Source organism: Nomia melanderi, chromosome 4, assembly GCF_051020985.1.
Source record: "Nomia melanderi isolate GNS246 chromosome 4, iyNomMela1, whole genome shotgun sequence".
Classification (NCBI taxonomy): Eukaryota; Metazoa; Arthropoda; class Insecta; order Hymenoptera; family Halictidae; genus Nomia; species Nomia melanderi.
In genome coordinates, this window is record NC_135002.1 from 100,488 (window position 1) to 120,041 (window position 19,554).

Here is a 19,554-nt window from a genome sequence, read left to right on the forward strand (position 1 = left end):
GGCGAGTACTTGTATCGTTTTACCAAAAGTTCTTTGGCTTCCAAGAAATTGCACTGCATTCGATAGCTAGAAGGGCCCATGCTGCGACACCTTGCTCAATGTGTTCGGAAATCTTTGATCGGGCAGCTGAAAGTCTCGAAGCGTCGGAGAAAAGTAATATTTAAATGCGCAGTAAGAACCCGCGACGCGTTCAACCGGGTTCTCATTGTCGGTAGAACTTATTCGGTGAGTCGCTGTACGCTAGATTCGGCCAGAGAATGCGTAGATTCCGCGAGCAGGGTTAATATACTCGTAAGGATCAGATGAAAATGGACTAGCGTCGAGGGGACAACAAACGGATTTATTGGATACTCAAATATAGTTCCTACATACTCGGCACACTCCGTACAACTATACGAGCTCCTCATTCTACGTTACCTATACCGCCGATAACAATACCGTGAGATACGAGGCCGACAGACGCATCACCTGCAAAGGGAAACAGCGTGTCAAGTGTATTCCCAACGACAGTGGATCGCTAACGAATTCTAATGATATAACGGGAAGGAGGCCGTTCACGTGATTACCGGTATCAAGAAGACGACACTCTTACTCACCGCTTGAAAGGTTTGCATGTCCAACACCATCAGTTTCATGGCGACCAACCGGTGAGGCGTGATGGTGTTCATAACGAAGAACTGATAAACGACCTTACTCTTCGCGCAAAACGTGTACCACACGCACTCCATGCTGGAAGCATAGTTATTCGGATGTTGTTCGGTTTTCGAACGATTACGTGTTTCAAGTGATTCCTTACGCATCGTAGTAGACGTTCTCGCTATAGTCCGATAGTCTCTGCCCATTGAAGCAGAGGAAGAATAAATGCATTATCTGGCCTACCAACCAGAGCATCATTCCTAGGACAATGTCATACTTGTTCATGTTCTGCAGTATCTGGAACATTTTAGTACATTACTATACTAAAGCTTAGAAGCGTACGCGACACGAGTCGGCTCGATCTCACGTGAACACGCACTTCCACCGCGCTGACGGTCATGCATACAAGAGTGAGGAACACTTGAAAGAGCAGTGCCGAGGAGAACGTTGACTGGACAAGGTATACGTATCTGGAGCATCGAATTGCTGTCAATCGGATTGGCAATCTGTAACTCGATTCCTACGTTTGTATCGACACTAGGACTACCGTACCGGTCGGCATCAAACCGATTCGGATGTTCTTATTTCGCTGCTCAAACTTCTCTCAAAACTGAGTAGTTGCTCATAGTTAATGTACAAACTATCAGCAGAAATGAAAAGAAATGTACGAAACGCTTGGTAGTTCTTGGGTTAAAGATCCAGTTTTGCACTTACTTCAGGGCCGACATGTGCCCCGCGACAGCGCGTACAACTTTCCGGTACACGAGGCTCTGTTCTGCCGTCGTGAATCTTCCGACGTTAACGATTTTCCATTGGTCATCGTGGCAGAGGATAATCTCATTCAAGACGTGAGCGGTTTTCAACTGAAATCTACAAAGGAAACAAATGCAATTATTAAGCGGCCGAATCGTCGGTCAGCCTGCTCTCTCGAAGAACCCGTTGGCACTGGCAGCTTGACCATTTCAAGCATTTCGGCATTACAGTGTGGCGCGATTCTTGGATAAATGGTAGAACGATATTCGAATAAGGTATCGAGTAAAGCGCGAATCGGGATTCGAGAGCAAATTTTTCTCGTGCGACGGAAACTCTCGTTATTACGGTTCATTTCGGGTTCACTTCAGACCTGAAGCATCAGCCGTCCGCTGTGCGTGCAGAAACGGTGGAAATCACTTACCCTGTGATAGCGAATAGTAGGCAGGAGTGTTGGATGGCTACAATGAAGAACGAATCGAGCGCGACGATTACGAACACCGTCAGAGCAGACGCGGCGTAAGCGTGCACCGTGATCTGGTAGTAATACTTTGAATGGTCGATGTTGTACTGCATCGGGTGCAGCAGTTTCGGCTCGGTGATGTTCTCGCGGTTGCTCGCGTCCCTTATGATTTCTGGCAACGGGAGCGACAGGAATAGCAGTATCGCGAGGGTGAGATATCCTGAAACGTGACACGCGGTCAACCATCGGCCGTGTCCCAACAGCCTGCAGGCGATACTTTTCGGCAAGAACAAACGATCGACGTACCTCCAAAGATACGAACGATCAGCTTTCCCTGCCTATCGTATTTGGCAAGAATTCGGGACTCCGGCAGGTCTTGGTACTGTTCCTTGTCGTTTTTTATCAACAGGAGAATGCGCTTCACCTACGAACGGTGAATCGGACCGTCGAATCAAGAACGATTAAACTCTTCTGGCAACAACCGATTCGAACGAACATCCTTCTTCTAAAGCGCTACTGGAAGAATGCTAGCAAAGCTAGAAGGTAGATGGTTCCGCAAAGCTTTACCTTTTCCATCTTGCCCACGACGTTCCCATACTTGATCAACGCGACGGTGACCGTGATTGATGGCGGCAGGGCCTGGACGAATTCGCCGTACCTTTTCTCGTAGAACAACAGCCTCGCCTTGTTCACCTGAAAAATCAACGTGATCAGCTTTAGAATTTTTCCGCATTTCCTTCCCCTGCGGCAACTCCAGCGAACAAAACAGATTACGTCCCGCGCAATTCGAAACCGAAATAATTTCTGCCGCGGCACTTTGTCGATCGAACGACGAATGGGAAACGGGAACGGACGCGATTACGCGAAAGCTGCGGCACTTGGTGATTGAGACATACTGTAACTTTGCGTCTGATCGAGTTCGAAAAAAAGGATGCAAGTATTGGTCAGGCTCCGTCGATACCCCATAATCGCTCGTTACTAAATGCGTTCTGATTACATCGTTGATTGTCTCTCGCATGAAACTCTGCGTAAGACTGCTCTTTTCCACAAACGGCTCGTCCTAATCGATTCGCGTCAGGTTGCAATATGTGTCGGTGTTTCGAGCTGTTCTACATATATCCGAATGAGAGAGCGAACGAGCCCAACTCGAATGCACCCCGTCTACTGCCGGCGTTTGCGAAAGGGTCGCGAAGAAGGAGGTAACTTCTCGCACTCGGCAGGAAGCGTGCAAGTATATTCGAGTCGCACATTCGAACGCTCGCTGCGCTGCCTACGAGGACCGACGCCTGTCAGGTTGCCGGGTATAAGTAAGCCCGCGTGGCGTACGAACGATTGATATACGATTACTAGTAGTTATCAGTAACGATGGTAATTGGGGTTTACCGTGCTGTCTGGTCGACGGACGTGTCGTTCCCCGGCTGTCATCATACTTTCCGCTGGATCGATAGCAATTTCGTCGGCGCCGTCAACCCTTCACCGTGCACAGACTGGCGAAACGTTATTAAATATTAGCGCGGTCAGGAGAGCCCACGGAAAGTTCTCGCCGGTGTTGCCCGTTAAATCGTGGGCTGTCGCCGGCACAGAACCGAATGGAAGCCAATGAACGAAAAGCTATGGATTTCTTCGACCATCCGGCGTATGCGTTGGTGAAGCGTTTGATGTTGTTCTTCGGCATGTGGCCGTTCCAGCCGTTGTTGACCCGCACCGTCAGGCAGGCGGTGACGATCCTCTGCTTGACAAGTGTAATGATACCGGAGGTAACACGTTTTTCATTCCGTTTCTCGTAGGCGAATGTGCGTTGGAATTGTCTCTGGAAACACAAGTGTAAATCACTGACAAACCTACAGCTTTGCTGCCGTTTTCCTATGACCCTGTCGTCCAAACTGCACTGCACTGCATCAATTCGTGTGGTCGTTTTACATGTTGTTCGTGCGAGGGCGCAGTGGTTTTCAGGAAAGGTGCTCCAGTAGTGGCGAGAACTTGTATCTTTTCACCAAAAGTCCTTTGGGTTCCAAGAAATTGCACTGGATTCGATGGCTAGAAGGGTCCATGCTGCGACAGCTTGCTCAATGTGTCCGGAGATCATTGATCGGGCAGCTGAAAGTCTCGAAGCGCTGCAGCATGGCGGAGTTCCGAACAGCCAGGGAAAAAATTGGGTTCGGATGACGAAGGAAACACTGTTTGTCCTCCGAAACGTTAAAAACGAAGTGATACGTTACCCGTCGGAGAAAAGTTATATTTAAACGAGTAGTAGGTCGCTCGAAGTGTGTCAATTCCGAAATTCCCGAACTTCCTCCCGGTCGTACGCAACCCGCGACGCGTTCAACCGTGTTCTCATTGTCGATAGTACCTATTCGGTGAGTCCCTGTGCGCCAGATCCGACCAGAAAGTGCGTAAATTCCGCGAGAAAGGTTAATATGCTCGTAAGGATCAGACGAAAATCGACCGCCGTCGAGAGGACAACAAACCGATTTATTGGATACCCAAATATAGTTCCTACATACTCGGCACACACCGTACAACTATACGAGCTCCTCATCCTACGTTACCTACACCGCCGATAACAACACCGTGAGATACGAGGCCGACAGACGCATCACCTGCAAAGGGAAACAGCGTGTCAAGTGTATTCCCAACGACAGTGGATCGCTAACGAATTCTAATGATATAACGGGAAGGAGGCCGTTCACGTGATTACCGGTATCAAGAAGACGACACTCTTACTCACCGCTTGAAAGGTTTGCATGTCCAACACCATCAGTTTCATGGCGACCAACCGGTGAGGCGTGATGGTGTTCATAACGAAGAACTGATAAACGACCTTACTCTTCGCGCAAAACGTGTACCACACGCACTCCATGCTGGAAGCATAGTTATTCGGATGTTGTTCGGTTTTCGAACGATTACGTGTTTCAAGTGATTCCTTACGCATCGTAGTAGACGTTCTCGCTATAGTCCGACAGTCTTTGTCCATTGAAGCAGAGGAAGAATAAATGCATTATCTGGCCTACCAACCAGAGATTCATTCCTAGTACAATGTCATAGTTGTTCATGTTCTGCAATATCTGAAAGATGTTGATACACCACTATACTAAAGCTTCGAAGCGTACGCGACACGAGTCGATCTCACGTGAACACGCACTTGCACCGCGCTGACGGTCATGCATACGAGGGTGAGGAACACTTGAAAGAGTAGTGCCGAGGAGAACGTTGACTGGACGAGGTACACGTATCTGAAACATCGAATTGCTGTCAATCGAGTTGGCGATCTGTAACACGATTCGTACGTTTGTATGGACACTAGGACCACCGTACCGGTCGGCACCAAACTGATTCGAATGTTGTTATTTCGCTGCTGAAAATTCACTCAAAACTTAGTAGTTGCTCTTATCTAATGTACGAACTATCAGCACCTAGCGTTAAAGATCCAGTTTTGCACTTACTCCAGGGCCGACATGTGCCCCGCGACAAGGCGTACAACTTTCCGGTACACGAGGCTCTGCTCTCGCGTCGTGAATCTTCCGACGTTCACGACTTTCCATTGGTCCTCGTGGTAGAGGATACTCTCATTCAAGACGTGAGCGGTTTTCAACTGAAACCTACAAAGGAGACAGTTGGAATTGTTAAGCGATCGATTTGTCGGTCAGCCTGCTCTCTCGATGAACCCGTTGGCACTGGCAACTGGACTAAATGGTAGAACGATATTCGAATAGGGTATCGAGGAAAGCGCGATACGAGATTGAAGAGCAAACTCTCCTCGGGTGACGGAAACTCTCGTCAGTACGGTTCGTTTCGGGTTCACTTCAGACCTGGACGATCAGCCATCGGCACTGCGTAGGGAAACGATGGAAATCACTTACCCTGTGATAGCGAATAGCAGGCAACAGTGTTGGATGGCTATAATGAAGAACGAATCGAGCGCGATGATTACGAACACCTTCATGGCGGACCCGGCGTAAGCGTGCACCGTGATCTGGTAGTAATATTTAGAATGGTCGATGTTGTACTCCATCGGGTGCAGCATTTTCGGCTCGGTGACGTTCCCGAGGTTCCTCGCGTCCCTTATGATTTCTGGCAACGGGATCGACAGGAATAGCAGTATCGCGAGGGTGAGATACCCTGAAACGTGACACGCGGTCAACCGTCGGCCGTGTCCCAAGAGCCTGCTGGCGATTCTTTTGGGCAAGAACAAACGATCGACGTACCTCCGAAGATCCGAACGATCAGCCTTCCCTGCTGATCGTATTTAGGGAGAATTCGAGACTCGGGCAGGTCCTCGTACTGTTCCTTGTCCCTTTTGATCAACAGGAGAATGCTCTTTACCTGCGAACGGTGAATATCTTCAGACTAAGGCGCCACTGGAAGAATGCTAGCAATGCTAGAAGGTAGAAGCATTACCTTTTCCATCTTGCCTATGACGTTCCCATACTTGATCAACGCGACCATTCCCGTGAGCGTTGGCGGTAGGGCCTGGACGAATTCGCCGTACTTTTTCTCGTAGAACAACAGCCTCGCCTTGTTCATCTGAAAAATCAACGCGATCAGATTTAGAAGCCTCCAGTTGGCGCATTTCGTTCCTCCGCGGTGGTAATTCGAAACCGAATAATTTCTGCCGCGGTACTTTGTCGATCGAACGGCGAATGGGAAACGGGAGCGGACGCGTTTACGCGAAACCCGCGGCACTCGGTGACTGAGACATACTGTAACTTTGCGTGCTGTTCGAGTTCGAAAAAAACGATGGAAGTACACGCCAGGCTCCGTCGATACGCGATAGTCGCTCGTTTCTAAATGCGTTCCAAGTACATCGTTGATTGTCTCTCGAATGAAAGTCCGCGTAAGACTACTCTTTTCCACAAACGGCTCGTCCTAATCGATTCGCGTCAGGTTGCAATATGTGTCGGTGTTTCGAGCTGTTCTACATATATCCGAATGAGAGAGCGAACGAGCCCAACTCGAATGCACCCCGTCTACTGCCGGCGTTTGCGAAAGGGCCGCGAAGAGGGAGGTAATTTCTGGCTCTCGGCAGGAAGCGTGCAAGTATATTCGAGTGGCACATTCGAACGCTCGCTGCGCTGCCTACGAGGACCGACGCCTGACAGTTTGCCGGGTATAAGTAAGCCCGCGTGATGTACGAACGATTGGTATACGATTACTGGTAGTTATCAGTAACGATGATAATTGGGATGTACCGTGCTGTCTGGTCGACGGACGTGTCGTTCCTCTGCCTCCGATCACTCGTTCCGCTGGATCGATAGCAATTGCCTCGGCGTCGTCAACCCCTTGCCGTGCACAGACTGGCGAAACGTTTTTAAATATTGCACCGTGTAACGAGTAGGAGAGCCCACTGCCAGTTTTCGCCGGTGTTGCCCGTTAAATCGTGCGCTGTCGCCGGCACGAAACCGAATGGAAGCGAATGGAGGAAAACCTATGGATTTCTTCGACCATCGGGCGTATGCGTTGGTGAAGCGTTTGATGTTGTTCTTCGGCGTGTGGCCGTTCCAGCCGGTGTTGGCCCGCACCGTCAGGCAGGCGATGACGATCCTCTTCGTGGCTAGTGCAACGGTGCCGGAGGTAAAGTTTTCCTTCTCAGAGGGTCGGTAGTTCAGTTTAGTTTAGGTTGGTTCAGAAAGCGTTGCTCGTCTCGGGAGCAGAGATCGAGCCAGCCATTCGCATTTCGTTCCGTTTCCCTTGTACCCCCTGAAACTCGTTTTCAGAGTGCGATGGGTTGTTTTCGTCGTTGGCTTTACGCGTGTTCCGTTGATGCTCGTGTCTCAACCCTCTGCAGGCCCGCACACTTTCACTTTCGAGTGATTTATCAGGTCGTCGATTCATCCGATTCCGCGTAGCACGCGAAAGGCGAATGAAATCGTGTAACCAATCGACTCGAACCAATTGACACGCTCGGGCGGAAAGTTCGGTGCGACTGTGCGTGATTTCAGGATTACAGGGTATCGAGAGAATTACTAAAACTATTCGATACCTTGTTTACCGGTGTGTTTACATAGATTCTGATTTTCGTGTTACACTGGACGTTTGTGCGGCTTGTTTCTCTAGTCGCGAGAAAGTGAACTCCGATGGAGCTGTAATAGAGGGTGTAATATCGTTCGCCGGTTTCTTTTCCGCCGGCCAGGCTTCGCGAGCGGCAACATCCGTCGCGGACTCGCGCTTCTGAAATGATGCGGAACAGTTGCAATTACAAGGGCCAGTGGAAGAATAAAGGTAAACTCGACAACGAACCAAACCGAAGGTGTAATGGGTTTCGCGAACCGACTGAAAGAATTTCTGGCAAAAGACTGATTTATTCGATACTTGTATTCTGGATAGCTGGATCTTGTGCAAACACCTTGTTTCATGGTAATTCCTATAGGTTTGTCGGTTGAAACGCGTGTCGCGTTCAACGACGTATGGCAATATTACAGATTAACGAGTATTAAATAGCACACACGCACACGCGCACAATGTATCTTGCAGATGTTATACACGTCGGCTTATACTTGGATATGATTCCGTAAAGATTGCTAGTCGGCTCTCGCATCGACGAATCGCATCGACGAATCGCATCGACGAATCGCATCGACGAATCGCATCGACGCTCGGAAATTCTGCTCGGCCTTCCATCCGCCTTCGCTCAAAGGGTCGAAGACAAAACCGTGAAATACGAAGCAGCCATTCGCGTTACCTGCAACCATGTTTCCCGTTGAATCGCGACGACGATCGATCTCGATCGGCGAGCCGCGGGATTCGTCGAAACAGCTGGCAAACGAGCAAACACGGAGGACAGTGAACGAACCGCTTGGAATGTTTCCATGTTCAACGCCGTCAGCTTCAGCGCGACCAATTGCTGAGGCATCAGGGTGTTCATCACGAAGAATAGATAGACGACCTTGCTCTTCGCGAAGAACGTGTACCACATGCACTCCACCCTGGAAGACGACAATTAGCGAGATTCCGTCGAATATTCCCAATCGTGTCGGGTCGTATCCCGTCAGGCGTGTACGTTTCGTAATCGCAAAGCGACGCGAGGACTCGGCTGGGAGCAATTGGAAACCTTCGTGTTTCAGTTGAGCGGACAGAAGGTACTCGCGAGCGACGGATGGTCGAGTAGTCGGACATTGTAGAGGGATAAACGTGCGCGACAACTTCTGGGACGCGACCCGATAGAGCGAACTGGACGTTTACGCGTCGTAGTAGACGTTCTCGCTAAAGTCCGAAAGCCTCTGTCCGGAAAGGCAGAGGAAGAACAGGTGGACCTCGTCGCCCACCAGCCAGACGATCATTCCCAGTACAACGTCAAAGTTGTTTCGCTGCAAGAGTATCTGGAAGAGAGAATTCCAGCTGAAGAATTCGACGAGCCGAGATGTTTACTCGTACCGACATTAAGATCGTTTGCATACTTCTATTCCACTGACGCTCAGGGACAAGATGTTTACGATTATTTGGGCGAGCAACGTTCTGGAGAACATCGCGTGGAGCAGCTTCACGTACCTGAAACGGTAAAGCGTCTGGGCGTAACTGAACGGAACTAGTGCTCCTAAATATAGGACCTTGGATAGAGTTTGTTCGGTTTTTCAGCTTTTTTTTAGAAGCCTGGAACTGGAGGAATTACAGAACTCGATCGGCTGATCGTATTCGCGAAAATAGTACATCTTTGTACCTTCCCCGTAACTGTAAAGGGAGAAACGAAGAATCAACTCACTCGAGCGCTCTGTTGTGCTCCATAGCGCAGCCTACGAGTTTCCGGAACACACGGTTCTCTTCTTCCACGGTGTATCTCAAGATTCTCACGTTTTTGTACTCGTCACCCTGGTACAGGACACTTTCGTTCAAGATGTGAGCCGTTCTCAGCTTGAACCTGTCGAAACATCGAAGCGGATCGTTCTCGACACACTTTCTCTGGCGGACCAACTGCGCGTATAGCTAACCAATGATCTTCCTTGAATTCTTTCAATTTATTCGAGCAGATTGCTATTTCCGTGAAAAGATCCTCGTAATCGAACGATTTCGTGTATCGTAGCTTTCGAGCGTTGCAGGGAGACGCGTCGGTCTGGTAATTGTTTTCAAGGAATTTCAATGATCGCGGGCAACGCGTTGCTAGCCCAAGTACCCTAGGACAGCGAACAAAACGCAGGAATGCTGGATGACGATGATATAGAGGGTGTCCAGTGCCACGATTATCGCTATCACCAGCAGGGTCACGTAGTAGGTGTGCGCTGTTATCGGGTAGAAATATTTCTCGTGGTCGACGTGGTAGTCCACTTGGTACAAGAATTCTCTGGGCACGGAGGCGTTCACGCGGTTCGCGTTCTCCTCTACGAGCATGTGGACGGCGAGCGACATGTACGTGACGGCCGCGAAGCACATGTAGCCTGAAAAGGTTTCATTTATTTGCCAAGTTATTATCTTCTCCAAGAACAAGTAGAGAGACTCACCGGCGAATGCTACAACGGACGTTCTTCCCTCCATGCTGTGCTTGTGGAAAATCCGGTACTCCGGCTGGTTCTGGTGCCGTTCCGAGTCGCTCCGAATGGCCAACAGGATGTCCTTCAACTGCAACGCGCTCTCTCGTAAGTGGTGTCTCGAACGAAACGAGAACGAGAACTTGGACAATGGAGGAATTCGTTACCTTGTCCATGTTCACCATGGCGTTCAAATATTTCAATACGGCGATGCTCGACGTTAACATCGACGGAAGGCACTGGATGAAACGGTCGTACCGCTTCTCGTCCCATAACTGTTTCGCTTTGTCCGCCTGGAACATGTACCGTTTCGAATTACTGTTTCCTACTATATAGTGTCGGCGATCAAGCGAGAACGCGAAAAGAGCGAAGAAAGCGAAGAAAGCGAAGAAAGCGAAGAAAGCGAAGAAAGCGAAGAAAGCGAAGAAAGCGAAGAAAGCGAAAACGGAAACCATTTCCTTTCAGGCCGGTGAGCTTCGTATGATGGTACTGTTCCTTGGAAAGGAGCTTAACGAACCTCGTAGAGGTCTCACGGCGGAATTTCCTCCCAACTGTTTCCGATTCCCTGATTTCCCAACCGTGATATCGATATATATATATGTATGTATGTACATATGAACACTTACAAGTATCGTCAAGAATTCATTAAAGAATGTAGAAAAGGATAGTATAAAGGATAATTAAAAGTTGCAAATTCTGCTTGTTCTGCAGATACAATGGGAATAATTCGATCATGCCGGATCTCCAGTTCCAGAGAATTGAGAATTCCACGCAAAGGCCGTGTGTCGTGTTCTTGGTCCGTGTTCTCCCAACGAGTCTGAAAAACGCGCTACACTGTGTAGACGCGCCGATCGATTCGATCCCGAGAGTCTACTAATTCGAAACTACTCACCTCTCCTCGATTATCCTTTCCCATTCTAGATATTTTCCTCGATTTTCTATTTTCAACGAAGAAATCGATCGAATGTTCGATATTTCAATTGGAAGTACGAGTACTAGAAAGAACGGTGATATGAAAAACAGTGTTGGTTATCCGAACGTACGATCGAATGAAAAGATGAGAATAGAACGAAGGAAGAATTATTTCTCGGATCAGCCGAGAGACGATAACTGACGAGCGGGTGCCCCTCTAGGTCGAGGATCAGCCGAAGATGAGTCGAATATGGTCGTTTCGTGTGGGTAATTCGACTAGAGGCATCTGGAAATTCAAACCGACAACTACACGGTTCCCACGTACGTCGATTGACAGAGCTCCCGATACCGTTCCCCGCAACAAGCACCATTTTCTCCCGTGATCGATAACAATTTTTCTCCCGGGCTAGTAACGGTCGCGGAAACGGCGTGGGAATCGCTGCTCATGTAAATTTCAGTGTTAATACGGGGCAACCACCGCGCTAACAACAACATTTGCAAGAGTTGCAGCATACGATCCTCTCCGCGCGTCGAGTCGAGGCGTGGCGAGTGCTGCTGAAAACCGGCGACGATGGACTTCTTCGATCAGCCCGCGTACTCGCTGGCGAAACAGTTGCTGACCGCGTTCGGCGTTTGGCCGTTCCAGCGGAGGTCCGTGCGCGTCCTCAAGCAAACGTTCGTGCTCGGCAGCGTGATCAGCTTGGGGATACCTTTGGTAAAGTAATCTTTACGATCTTTCAACCGTTGTTCCTTTTCTATCGATAGGGTACGAGTTTCGCTGAAACGAGGAATAGTCTTTGTAAGCCGGTGGTACTGTTCCATTGGAGGGCTCTTCGAGTTGACGGATCTCATGCATTTTATTTCCTTTAATTTCATCATTTCATCATTTCATACTTTCATACTTTCATATTTAAATATGTTGTCAATGTTTTCAGATTTTAAGGGGCAAACATATTGAATATTTGATGAAATGTTGATAGGTCGAGAGTTACTTTTAAGATTACCTTCATTTATAGAGCTGCAGTCGAATGTACGAGGGAATGTGACCTAACCTGCCCATCTCAGGTATATCAACTTTCATCTATCTCTCATGATTCTACACGCAATTTATATCAACGCGATTAGTTTTCCAGGGAAACTTTCGATTTTGAAACTTCGATTTCGACTTTGATTCTTCTCCTCGCTAGATTCACCGAAACTCGAGCTTTCGCATTCAGGATATCGTGAACAGACACCGTCGTGTCAAGCAGAAAATACAATCATTTATTGCATACTCGACGACAGTTGTTACAATACTCGGCTCGTTTGACTATATTGGTTCCAGGCTGCTCATAACGTCGATGACAATACCGTGAAGTACGAGGCTGACAAACGTGCCACCTGTCAAGGAAAATGGCATTTAATCGTAATAAAGCTTAACGCTGATCGTGTATACGAACCGTTTGGAAGGTTTGCATGTTCAAGACCACCAGCTTCATGGCGACCAGTTGGCGGGGCGTGGCAATGTTCATAATCAAGAACCGATAAACGACCTTACTCTTGGCGAAAAACGTGTACCATAGGCACTGCATCCTACAAACATAATTCGATCATTGGTTTCTTGCGAGCTGCTGGCGATACTGGCAGTGTGTCGGTCCTTACGCGTCGTAGTAGAGGTTTTCACAAAAGTTGGAGAGCCTTTGCCCGTTAAGACAGAGGAAGAGTAAGTGCATTACCTGGCCCACCAGCCAGAGAATCATTCCCAATACAATGTCCAAGTTGTTCAAATTCCATAGTAGCTGCAACATTTCAAGCCATCGAGAGATGAGAGGAGAGAGAGAGAGAGAGAGAGAGAGAGAGAGTGATTGGCATCTCGCGCGATCTCACATACTTGAACCGCGCTGGAGCTCATGCAGCCGATGGTCAGGGAAATTTGAAAGAATAACGCTGTCGAGAATGTTGATTGGAGAAGCGTTACGTATCTGAAGCATCGAAGCATTGTTGGCGATTCTCTACTCTTCTACTACTTTTGATTAGGTGATATTGAAATTGATTTTTCCCCATCATTCCAGCCGACGTTATATTATTTGGAATCGTTGAAATTGAATTTGCTCGAGTATATACTCACTCGAGGGCCTTGTTGTGCTCCATGATGGAACGCAGAATATTCCGGAAGACGCGCTGCTGCTCTTCCGCTGAGAAATCCTGGACGTTCACAGATGTCCACTCGTCACCTCGATACGGGATACTTTCGTTCAAAATGTGCGATGTTTTCAGCTTATACCTAGACACACCGTTTCACAGATCCAATTTCCCAACAAGTAAACTCTCTCTCCGATAACCACGTACCCCGCGACAGTGAATAGAATGCAGGAGTGTTGGATGACTACGATAAACAACGACTCCATCGCCACGATCATGTATACCACCAGGCAGGATACCAAGTAAGCGTGCACGGTAATCGGAACGTAATACTTTACGTGGTCGACGTTGTAGTCCACTGGGTATAACGTTCTCGGCTCGGATACGTTCCGGAGGTTCCTACCGTCCTTTATAATGTTGGGCGTGGGAAGCGACAGGAATATCAGCGTTGCGACAAACAGATACCCTGAAACAGAAACGCGACGTCGACGGTCCGAAAGGTTCTTTCGTCTTCTCGATAAGGTTTGTCCTTTAGGATTTACCTCCAAGAATTTGAATGAAAAGTCTTCCCTGCATATTGTATGTATCCAGGATTCGAGACTCGGGCAGGTCCCGGTACCGCTCATTGTCCTTCTTGATCGACAAGAGAATGCTCTTCACCTGGAGAACACGAATTATCGTCTGATAATTGTTGATCTGGAACAGTTGGATCGATTCGATCAACACCGAGGAACTTACCGTTTCCATTTTAGACATCACGTTCCCATACTTGATCAACGCCAAGACCAACGTGGTCATCGGCGGGATGGACTGGACGAATTCGCTGTACCTTTTCTCGTAGCACAACCGCGTCGCTTTGTTCAACTGAAACCAATCACCGGCTTTAGTTGCAGTGCGGATGCTTCGGCTCTGCTAATTGGCTTATCGCTAACGCGAAATTATCCAACGAAACCATCGTTATTCGGAAAGAGGAATTCAGGGATGCGCGCGATTCGACCAATTTGTCGAGTTCCAGAGTGCGCAACAGTACAGCTCTCTCTCTCTCTCTCTCTCTCTCAAATCTAGCGTTATCGAAATTGGAAAATTCGAAAGTTCGAAAGAAATCTCTGCCTGTACCACGTACTACGATACCGAGAAATAGTTTGTTTCTAAGAAGCGTTTCATACGCCATACACCGCTAGCGAAGCACGTCGGGAAAGAATTCCTCATGGATATGTACGGCTTACACGGCCTTCTCGAACCTCCATAATGTTCCTAAGAAATCACGCGAACAAACTATTTCTCGCAGAGACTACAAGAACAGACTATTACTATACATCGGTGGTACCGACTGAAAGTTTGGTGTATGCAAACTGACTGCTATCGGGAAACATATCTGGCTAGAGGAATTTCTCTAATCGGAAGAATTTCATAGGAATACGATCGCCTCGATTGGCAGGTGCACAGTTTCCCACAGACATTCGGGAAACTGTGCTCTATTATACTTTGATACTTTACGCACACCTGTTCCGCGCAACAGCTGGCACCGTTTTCCAGCCGTTATTCTCGCGCCTATAGGTTTCTCGTGTTTTTCACTGTTGTCGCGCATCTTCAACCGTATCCGAGAAGCATGGACCTGTTCGACCATCCGGCGTACTCACTGATGAAGTACATGATGTCGTTCTTCGGTGTGTGGCCGTTTCAGTCTCCGTCGACACGTGTCCTCAAACAAATCGTGATTGGCAGTGTGGTGACGAGCCTCTTCATACCAGAGGTAACGCTTTCCGTTTCTTCCGTTTCTCCTTGTCGATTATCCGTTGCTCGGTCGTTGCAAAGTGAAATCGTAGATGCGAATTCCTGAAAATACTAGCTGTTTCATTAGTTTAGATTTGTCGAAATAAAAGCGACCTGTCTGTGTGTGTGTGTGTGTGTGTGTGTGTGTGTGTGTGTGTGTGTGCGTGTGTGTGTGTGTGATTGTGTGTGTGTCTGTGTGTCTGTGTGTGTGTGTGTGTGTGTGTGTGTGTGTGTGTGTGTGTGTGTGTCGTGATCGTTGACACTGTAGACTCTCGTCTCATCGTGTTGTTTAATAGTCGTACATATATATATATATATATATATATATAAATCTGATACACGTTATTCGTAAAGAAATAATTCACAATTCTTATACTTGATTGTGCGAGTGATTGAAACATCGAGTGTTCCAGAGTTGTGCGAAAAGTACATGATTTCATTAAACTTTTGCTGACTAAATGGTATGAAAAACAGCATCTCATTGTGGAATGTCTACACCGAAGATACTTGGCCCGTTGCGAAGCAGCGAGAGTACGCAGGTGTGGTGTACACTTATAACGTTGCAGATAGAACCGTGAAATATGATGCGGCCAAACGCGTCACCTGGAAAAAGGTTTTGCGCTGAATGATTTGCAATTGATAATAGCAACACAGCTATTCATCGCGGAGTATGTCGGGGCAAACTGCTCCAGAGGAGGAATCAAAGTGAAATGCGAACTCGTGTCGCGCATTCGAGAGCAAACTTGTAAGATTAACGATATTCGATGAAAGTGGTGTGTCGGTAGAGATAACACGATGAATCGTTGGAAGAAATTTGGCTTATTCGCAACAGGTTTGGCTACTCGAAGGATGCGTCTCGTACGAACCGCTTGGAAGGTTTGCATGTTCAGTACCAGCAGCTTCATGGCGACCAGTTGGCGAGGCGTCGCAATGTTCATAATCAAGAACCGATAAATCACCTTGCTCTTCGCGAAGAATGTATACCACAGGCACTCGATGCTGGAACAATCAGTCCATCATTCGTTGTATCGTGAAATGAAAGAAGAAGCGTTAGAATGTTATTCGGTTTGTTCGCGCTTCGAGAAACAGAAGCTGCTGTAGATCCCTTACGCGTCATTGTACACGTTCTCGCAAGAGTCGGTGATCCTCTGTCCAGAAAGGCAGAGGAAGAATAAATGCATTTCCTGGCCCACCAGCCAGAGCAACATTCCCAACACGACGTCCAAGTCCGCCGCGCTCATTAATATCTGGGAAAATTCGATCGAACTGCTGTGTTATTCGAAACTCTTTTCTTATTTTCAACGATAAACGATATAATTCGAATAATATTTACCTCCACCGCGCTGACGCTCATGCAGACGACGTTGAAGAAAATTTGGAAGAATATCGCCGTCGAGAATGTTGATTGGACAAGCGACACGTATCTGAACCGTTGAAACACGTTAGTTGTATCGGGGTTGTTGATTTCGAGTATTGTAAACGGGATCGATATCGCACTTACTCGAGCGCCCTGTTATGCTCCACGATCGAGCGTACAATTTTTCGATAGACGAGTATTTCTTCTTGCGCGGAGAATTTCGTGGCCGTCGGAGCTTTCCACTGGTCGCCTCGGTAGAGGATTCGCTCGTCCAAAACGTGCGCTGTTTTCATCTGAAATCTATAGATATACATGTATATGTCTATATCTCGGTTAACCGGACTCTATTTTCTATACGATAGATCACACCTACCCTATGATAGTGAATAAGATTACGGAATGTTGAATAACTATGATAAAGAACGATTCCGCTGCGACGATGGAAATGACCGTTAGCAGGGTTATGCAGTAGCTGTGCGCTATAATCGAATGGTAATATTTCCCGTGGTCAACGTTGTACTCCATTGGAAATAAGAGTCGCAGGTCCGTAAGGTTTTTGCGGTTCTTGCTGTCCTTGATCATTTCTGGCATCGGAAGCGCCAGGAATATCAGGGTGGCCATGGAGAGGTATCCTGAAATTTTCCAATCATTTTTCTTCCAACGAAAACAGATGCTACAGGTTGCCGAGACAGGAAAAGAGACGTACCTCCGTAAAGTAGAACGAACAGTCTGCCGTGTACACTGTATTTCTGTAAAATCCGATGCTCTGGCAGGTTTTCGTATCGTTGCCAATCCTCCTTGATGAACGAGAGCAATTTCTTCACCTGCAACACGCCCCGAGAGCGAAGTCTGAAATGCTCAAATTGCTCTCTCTCCCCTCTCTCTCTCTCTCTCTCTCTCTCTCTCTCTCTCTCTCTCTCTCTCTCTCTCTCTCTCTCTCTCTCTCTCTCTCTCACCTTGTCCATGTTGACCATCATATTGCCGTACTTGGCCCCCGCGATGAGTATATTGAACACGGGCGGAATCGTCTGAATAAACTCGTCGTACCGTTTCTCATAAAACAGCCGTAGCCCTTTGTTCAACTGAAAAATCAACGGTTTTAACTGATTAACGCGGTGCCTCTGATGAAGACGAATGAGAGAGAAAGCGCGTGGGAGGACGCTTATGGTACAGCTCGATATATATCGGGATATATCGCTCCTGAAAGGCGAACGATTCCTCCGAACGCGATCGAATGAAAGAGGTTCGAAAGCTATACGGGTGAACCGTGTGCTCGCGACTGTATTCTCTGGCCGGCCGGCTCGCGCGACTCGCCCGACTCGCCCACTCGCCCGACTCGCTCGTTACGCCCGGTATGTCGTATCGGTACGCGCGCGTTCGTAAGAGGGTCGATGAAAAATAATTTCTCAGAGGCCGGGGCTCGAGTTGCGAGTTTTTACGGTTGATTGATGCCATCGTAATAAATCGCGATACTCGCGGTACTCCCCGGTTGTCAGAGATATCATTTCCGCTAGATCGATCGCAATTTCCTCGCTCGTTCGCGCTGGACGGCCGGGATTATGCGGCGTCGCGACACATAAACTATTACAGACTTCCGGCCATCGATTATTTAGCCCGAACGAACAACAGGTAATTCGCTTGCTAAACCTCCGGAGACTGTAATTTCTAATTGATTCGTCGGTTATTCCGTTACAGTAGTTGCGACACGAGTCGCGTAGTACATGTTAGTCGAATCTAATACACGGAACGGAACGAGTAGCGAAAACGGCTATGGACTTGTTCGACCATCAGGCCTACACGGTGTCGAAGCAGCTGATGACGATGTTCGGCATGTGGCCGTACCAGTCGGCGATTCTCCGCAACCTGAAGCAAACGGTGGTGATCATCGGCGTCACTAGCCTGGTGATACCGGAGGTAAGCTTTTCCATCCTATTATATTATTCTAAATCTATCGTACCACGTCGGCCCATGTCGCATCCTCCTTCCGGGCCAATCTTTCCATCATCTTCCTACCCACCTGCAATACATCCTTGCACGGATTTCCTTCCCAGGACACGCTTGGCCAGCTTGAAACGATCGATCCGTATGCTCCAAGAAAAATTACCTATTACCTATTACCTCTTACCTATTATTCGATAGTTTCGTGTCATCGTGAAATTACAATCTTCGCGCCTGAGCCTGACCCCCTCGGCTCCCCGCGAGTATCGAGTTCAAGTTTTATCTTTCGAATCGCGACGAGGTAAAATCTCGTTTCGTCGTTCTCGAAGAATCGAGCCTTTAACCGGGTAACCGTTAACCGTACACTTTGAAAAATCCCCAATCGCGCGCAATCGATGCGTACCTATAGAATAGATTCTCAGGGAAAACTAAAGCGAAACGAGAACAACGATTACGAGATATCTCTTGGCGCGTCTCTTTAGCGGTGAAAAGCGCGGTTACCCGCTCGAAAACGCTCGAACCGAAAATTCACAACAGAAACGAAGATCAACGAACGTTACCTCCTCGCGACATCTACGTCCGCGTCCGTGTCCCAAGAACGTTCTCGATTAATACGACGCATCGAGACCTCTGCGAAACAGCCGTCCATCGCAGGAAAACCGAACAAACTGTTCAACCATTCGAGACGCGAGCCGAGGATTCTTGACAACGACATCGTTGAATCGTTGCAATCGAACAAACTCAACTTCCGAGGCGCGCCATTCAAATTCGAAAACGAGCGAAAGAGCAAACGCGACGAGCGAATGCCGTGAACCTACATCCCACGGAGAATAACGAGATACCTAACCAAAACCGTGTAGCACGGACGCGCGTAACAAGCCAATTTTCTTCTCGAGAAATCCGTATCGTTGCCAACATTCTCGGACATTACGATACTCCGTCGAGTCGATGATTCGATTCCTCGTGAAAACTGAAACTTACCGGCCCCCTTTCGAACAATCGATCGATCGAAACCACCGCGCCACTGTGAAATTCGATTTATCGATAGGAAAGAAGGTTCGTCCCTGTGCTCGCGTAGAATGACAGTTCTTCCATGGTCAAGTACGGTGCGAACATGCTCAAAGGATTATTCTGTTATCAGTTTGTCC

At 48.1% G+C, this 19,554-nt stretch overlaps 4 protein-coding genes across 18 annotated transcripts; all 4 read right to left on the reverse strand.

Moving 5' to 3' along the window:
- Window positions 1–321: 321 nt before the first annotated feature.
- On the reverse strand, window positions 322–4,315 carry LOC116434709 (uncharacterized). 6 transcript variants are annotated; one of them, XM_076366699.1, is made up of 9 exons: window positions 3,233–4,315; window positions 2,417–2,542; window positions 2,156–2,273; window positions 1,811–2,069; window positions 1,351–1,506; window positions 1,016–1,106; window positions 797–924; window positions 597–729; window positions 322–468 (listed from the first exon to the last, which is right to left on the reverse strand). In XM_076366699.1, exons 1-9 carry the CDS (start codon window positions 3,275–3,277, stop codon window positions 418–420), a joined length of 1,107 nt encoding a protein of 368 aa, XP_076222814.1. In that variant the 5' UTR covers window positions 3,278–4,315; the 3' UTR covers window positions 322–417. The 6 variants fall into 6 exon arrangements, with proteins under 6 accessions (XP_076222814.1, XP_076222809.1, XP_076222813.1 ...); XM_076366694.1 differs by having other exon boundaries at window positions 797–933; window positions 1,016–1,142; window positions 3,233–4,310; XM_076366698.1 differs by having other exon boundaries at window positions 797–933; window positions 3,233–4,293.
- LOC116434708 (uncharacterized) lies at window positions 4,303–11,096 on the reverse strand. The gene is made up of 16 exons (XM_076366879.1): window positions 10,473–11,096; window positions 10,279–10,396; window positions 9,954–10,215; window positions 9,546–9,701; window positions 9,244–9,334; window positions 9,029–9,165; window positions 8,481–8,772; window positions 6,551–6,715; window positions 6,248–6,373; window positions 6,055–6,172; window positions 5,710–5,968; window positions 5,293–5,448; window positions 4,992–5,082; window positions 4,778–4,914; window positions 4,578–4,710; window positions 4,303–4,449 (listed from the first exon to the last, which is right to left on the reverse strand). The coding sequence occupies exons 1-16, from the start codon at window positions 10,758–10,760 to the stop codon at window positions 4,399–4,401; spliced, it is 2,580 nt and encodes an 859-aa protein (XP_076222994.1). The 5' UTR covers window positions 10,761–11,096; the 3' UTR covers window positions 4,303–4,398.
- Window positions 11,097–12,459: 1,363 nt separating this feature from the next.
- On the reverse strand, window positions 12,460–15,117 carry LOC116434716 (uncharacterized). 4 transcript variants are annotated; one of them, XM_076366686.1, is made up of 9 exons: window positions 14,979–15,117; window positions 14,077–14,202; window positions 13,881–13,998; window positions 13,546–13,804; window positions 13,325–13,480; window positions 13,088–13,178; window positions 12,859–12,995; window positions 12,657–12,789; window positions 12,460–12,597 (listed from the first exon to the last, which is right to left on the reverse strand). In XM_076366686.1, the coding sequence occupies exons 2-9, from the start codon at window positions 14,134–14,136 to the stop codon at window positions 12,547–12,549; spliced, it is 1,005 nt and encodes a 334-aa protein (XP_076222801.1). In that variant the 5' UTR covers window positions 14,137–14,202; window positions 14,979–15,117; the 3' UTR covers window positions 12,460–12,546. The 4 variants fall into 4 exon arrangements, with proteins under 4 accessions (XP_076222801.1, XP_076222797.1, XP_076222798.1 ...); XM_076366682.1 differs by lacking the exon at window positions 14,979–15,117 and adding an exon at window positions 14,840–14,965; XM_076366683.1 differs by lacking the exon at window positions 14,979–15,117 and adding an exon at window positions 14,670–14,758.
- LOC116434714 (uncharacterized) lies at window positions 14,839–19,513 on the reverse strand. Of its 7 annotated transcripts, none has more exons than XM_076366691.1 (8): window positions 19,388–19,513; window positions 17,425–17,550; window positions 17,175–17,292; window positions 16,842–17,100; window positions 16,613–16,768; window positions 16,445–16,535; window positions 16,222–16,358; window positions 14,839–16,110 (listed from the first exon to the last, which is right to left on the reverse strand). In XM_076366691.1, the coding sequence occupies exons 2-8, from the start codon at window positions 17,443–17,445 to the stop codon at window positions 15,711–15,713; spliced, it is 1,182 nt and encodes a 393-aa protein (XP_076222806.1). In that variant the 5' UTR covers window positions 17,446–17,550; window positions 19,388–19,513; the 3' UTR covers window positions 14,839–15,710. The 7 variants fall into 7 exon arrangements, with proteins under 7 accessions (XP_076222806.1, XP_076222804.1, XP_076222805.1 ...); XM_076366689.1 differs by lacking the exon at window positions 19,388–19,513 and adding an exon at window positions 18,967–19,111; XM_076366690.1 differs by lacking the exon at window positions 19,388–19,513 and adding an exon at window positions 18,594–18,721.
- Between the last annotated feature and the right edge of the window lie 41 nt (window positions 19,514–19,554).

Excerpts from the sequence above, each read along its gene's own strand:
- LOC116434709 (XM_076366694.1), bottom strand. The coding sequence starts at position 3,277 with ATGATGACAGCCGGGGAACGACACGTCCGTCGACCAGACAGCACG. Across the intron at positions 2,274-2,416 it reads TCGTGGGCAAGATGGAAAAG|GTGAAGCGCATTCTCCTGTT; the intron begins GTAAAGCTTTGC and ends CACCGTTCGTAG. Across the intron at positions 2,070-2,155 it reads GATCGTTCGTATCTTTGGAG|GATATCTCACCCTCGCGATA; the intron begins GTACGTCGATCG and ends GTCACGTTTCAG.
- LOC116434708 (XM_076366879.1), bottom strand. The coding sequence starts at position 10,760 with ATGGTTTCCGTTTTCGCTTTCTTCGCTTTCTTCGCTTTCTTCGCTTTC. Across the intron at positions 9,702-9,953 it reads GTTTTGTTCGCTGTCCTAGG|GTTCAAGCTGAGAACGGCTC; the intron begins GTACTTGGGCTA and ends ATGTTTCGACAG. Across the intron at positions 5,083-5,292 it reads GGGCACATGTCGGCCCTGGA|ATACGTGTACCTCGTCCAGT; the intron begins GTAAGTGCAAAA and ends TCGATGTTTCAG.
- LOC116434716 (XM_076366682.1), bottom strand. The coding sequence starts at position 14,965 with ATGGTCGAACAGGTCCATGCTTCTCGGATACGGTTGAAGATGCGCGAC. Across the intron at positions 13,481-13,545 it reads ATTCTATTCACTGTCGCGGG|GTATAAGCTGAAAACATCGC; the intron begins GTACGTGGTTAT and ends CGGTGTGTCTAG. Across the intron at positions 12,996-13,087 it reads TGAGCTCCAGCGCGGTTCAA|CTACTATGGAATTTGAACAA; the intron begins GTATGTGAGATC and ends GAAATGTTGCAG.
- LOC116434714 (XM_076366691.1), bottom strand. The coding sequence starts at position 17,445 with ATGATGGTCAACATGGACAAG. Across the intron at positions 17,293-17,424 it reads TGATGGTCAACATGGACAAG|GTGAAGAAATTGCTCTCGTT; the intron begins GTGAGAGAGAGA and ends GGCGTGTTGCAG. Across the intron at positions 16,769-16,841 it reads ATCTTATTCACTATCATAGG|ATTTCAGATGAAAACAGCGC; the intron begins GTAGGTGTGATC and ends GTATATCTATAG.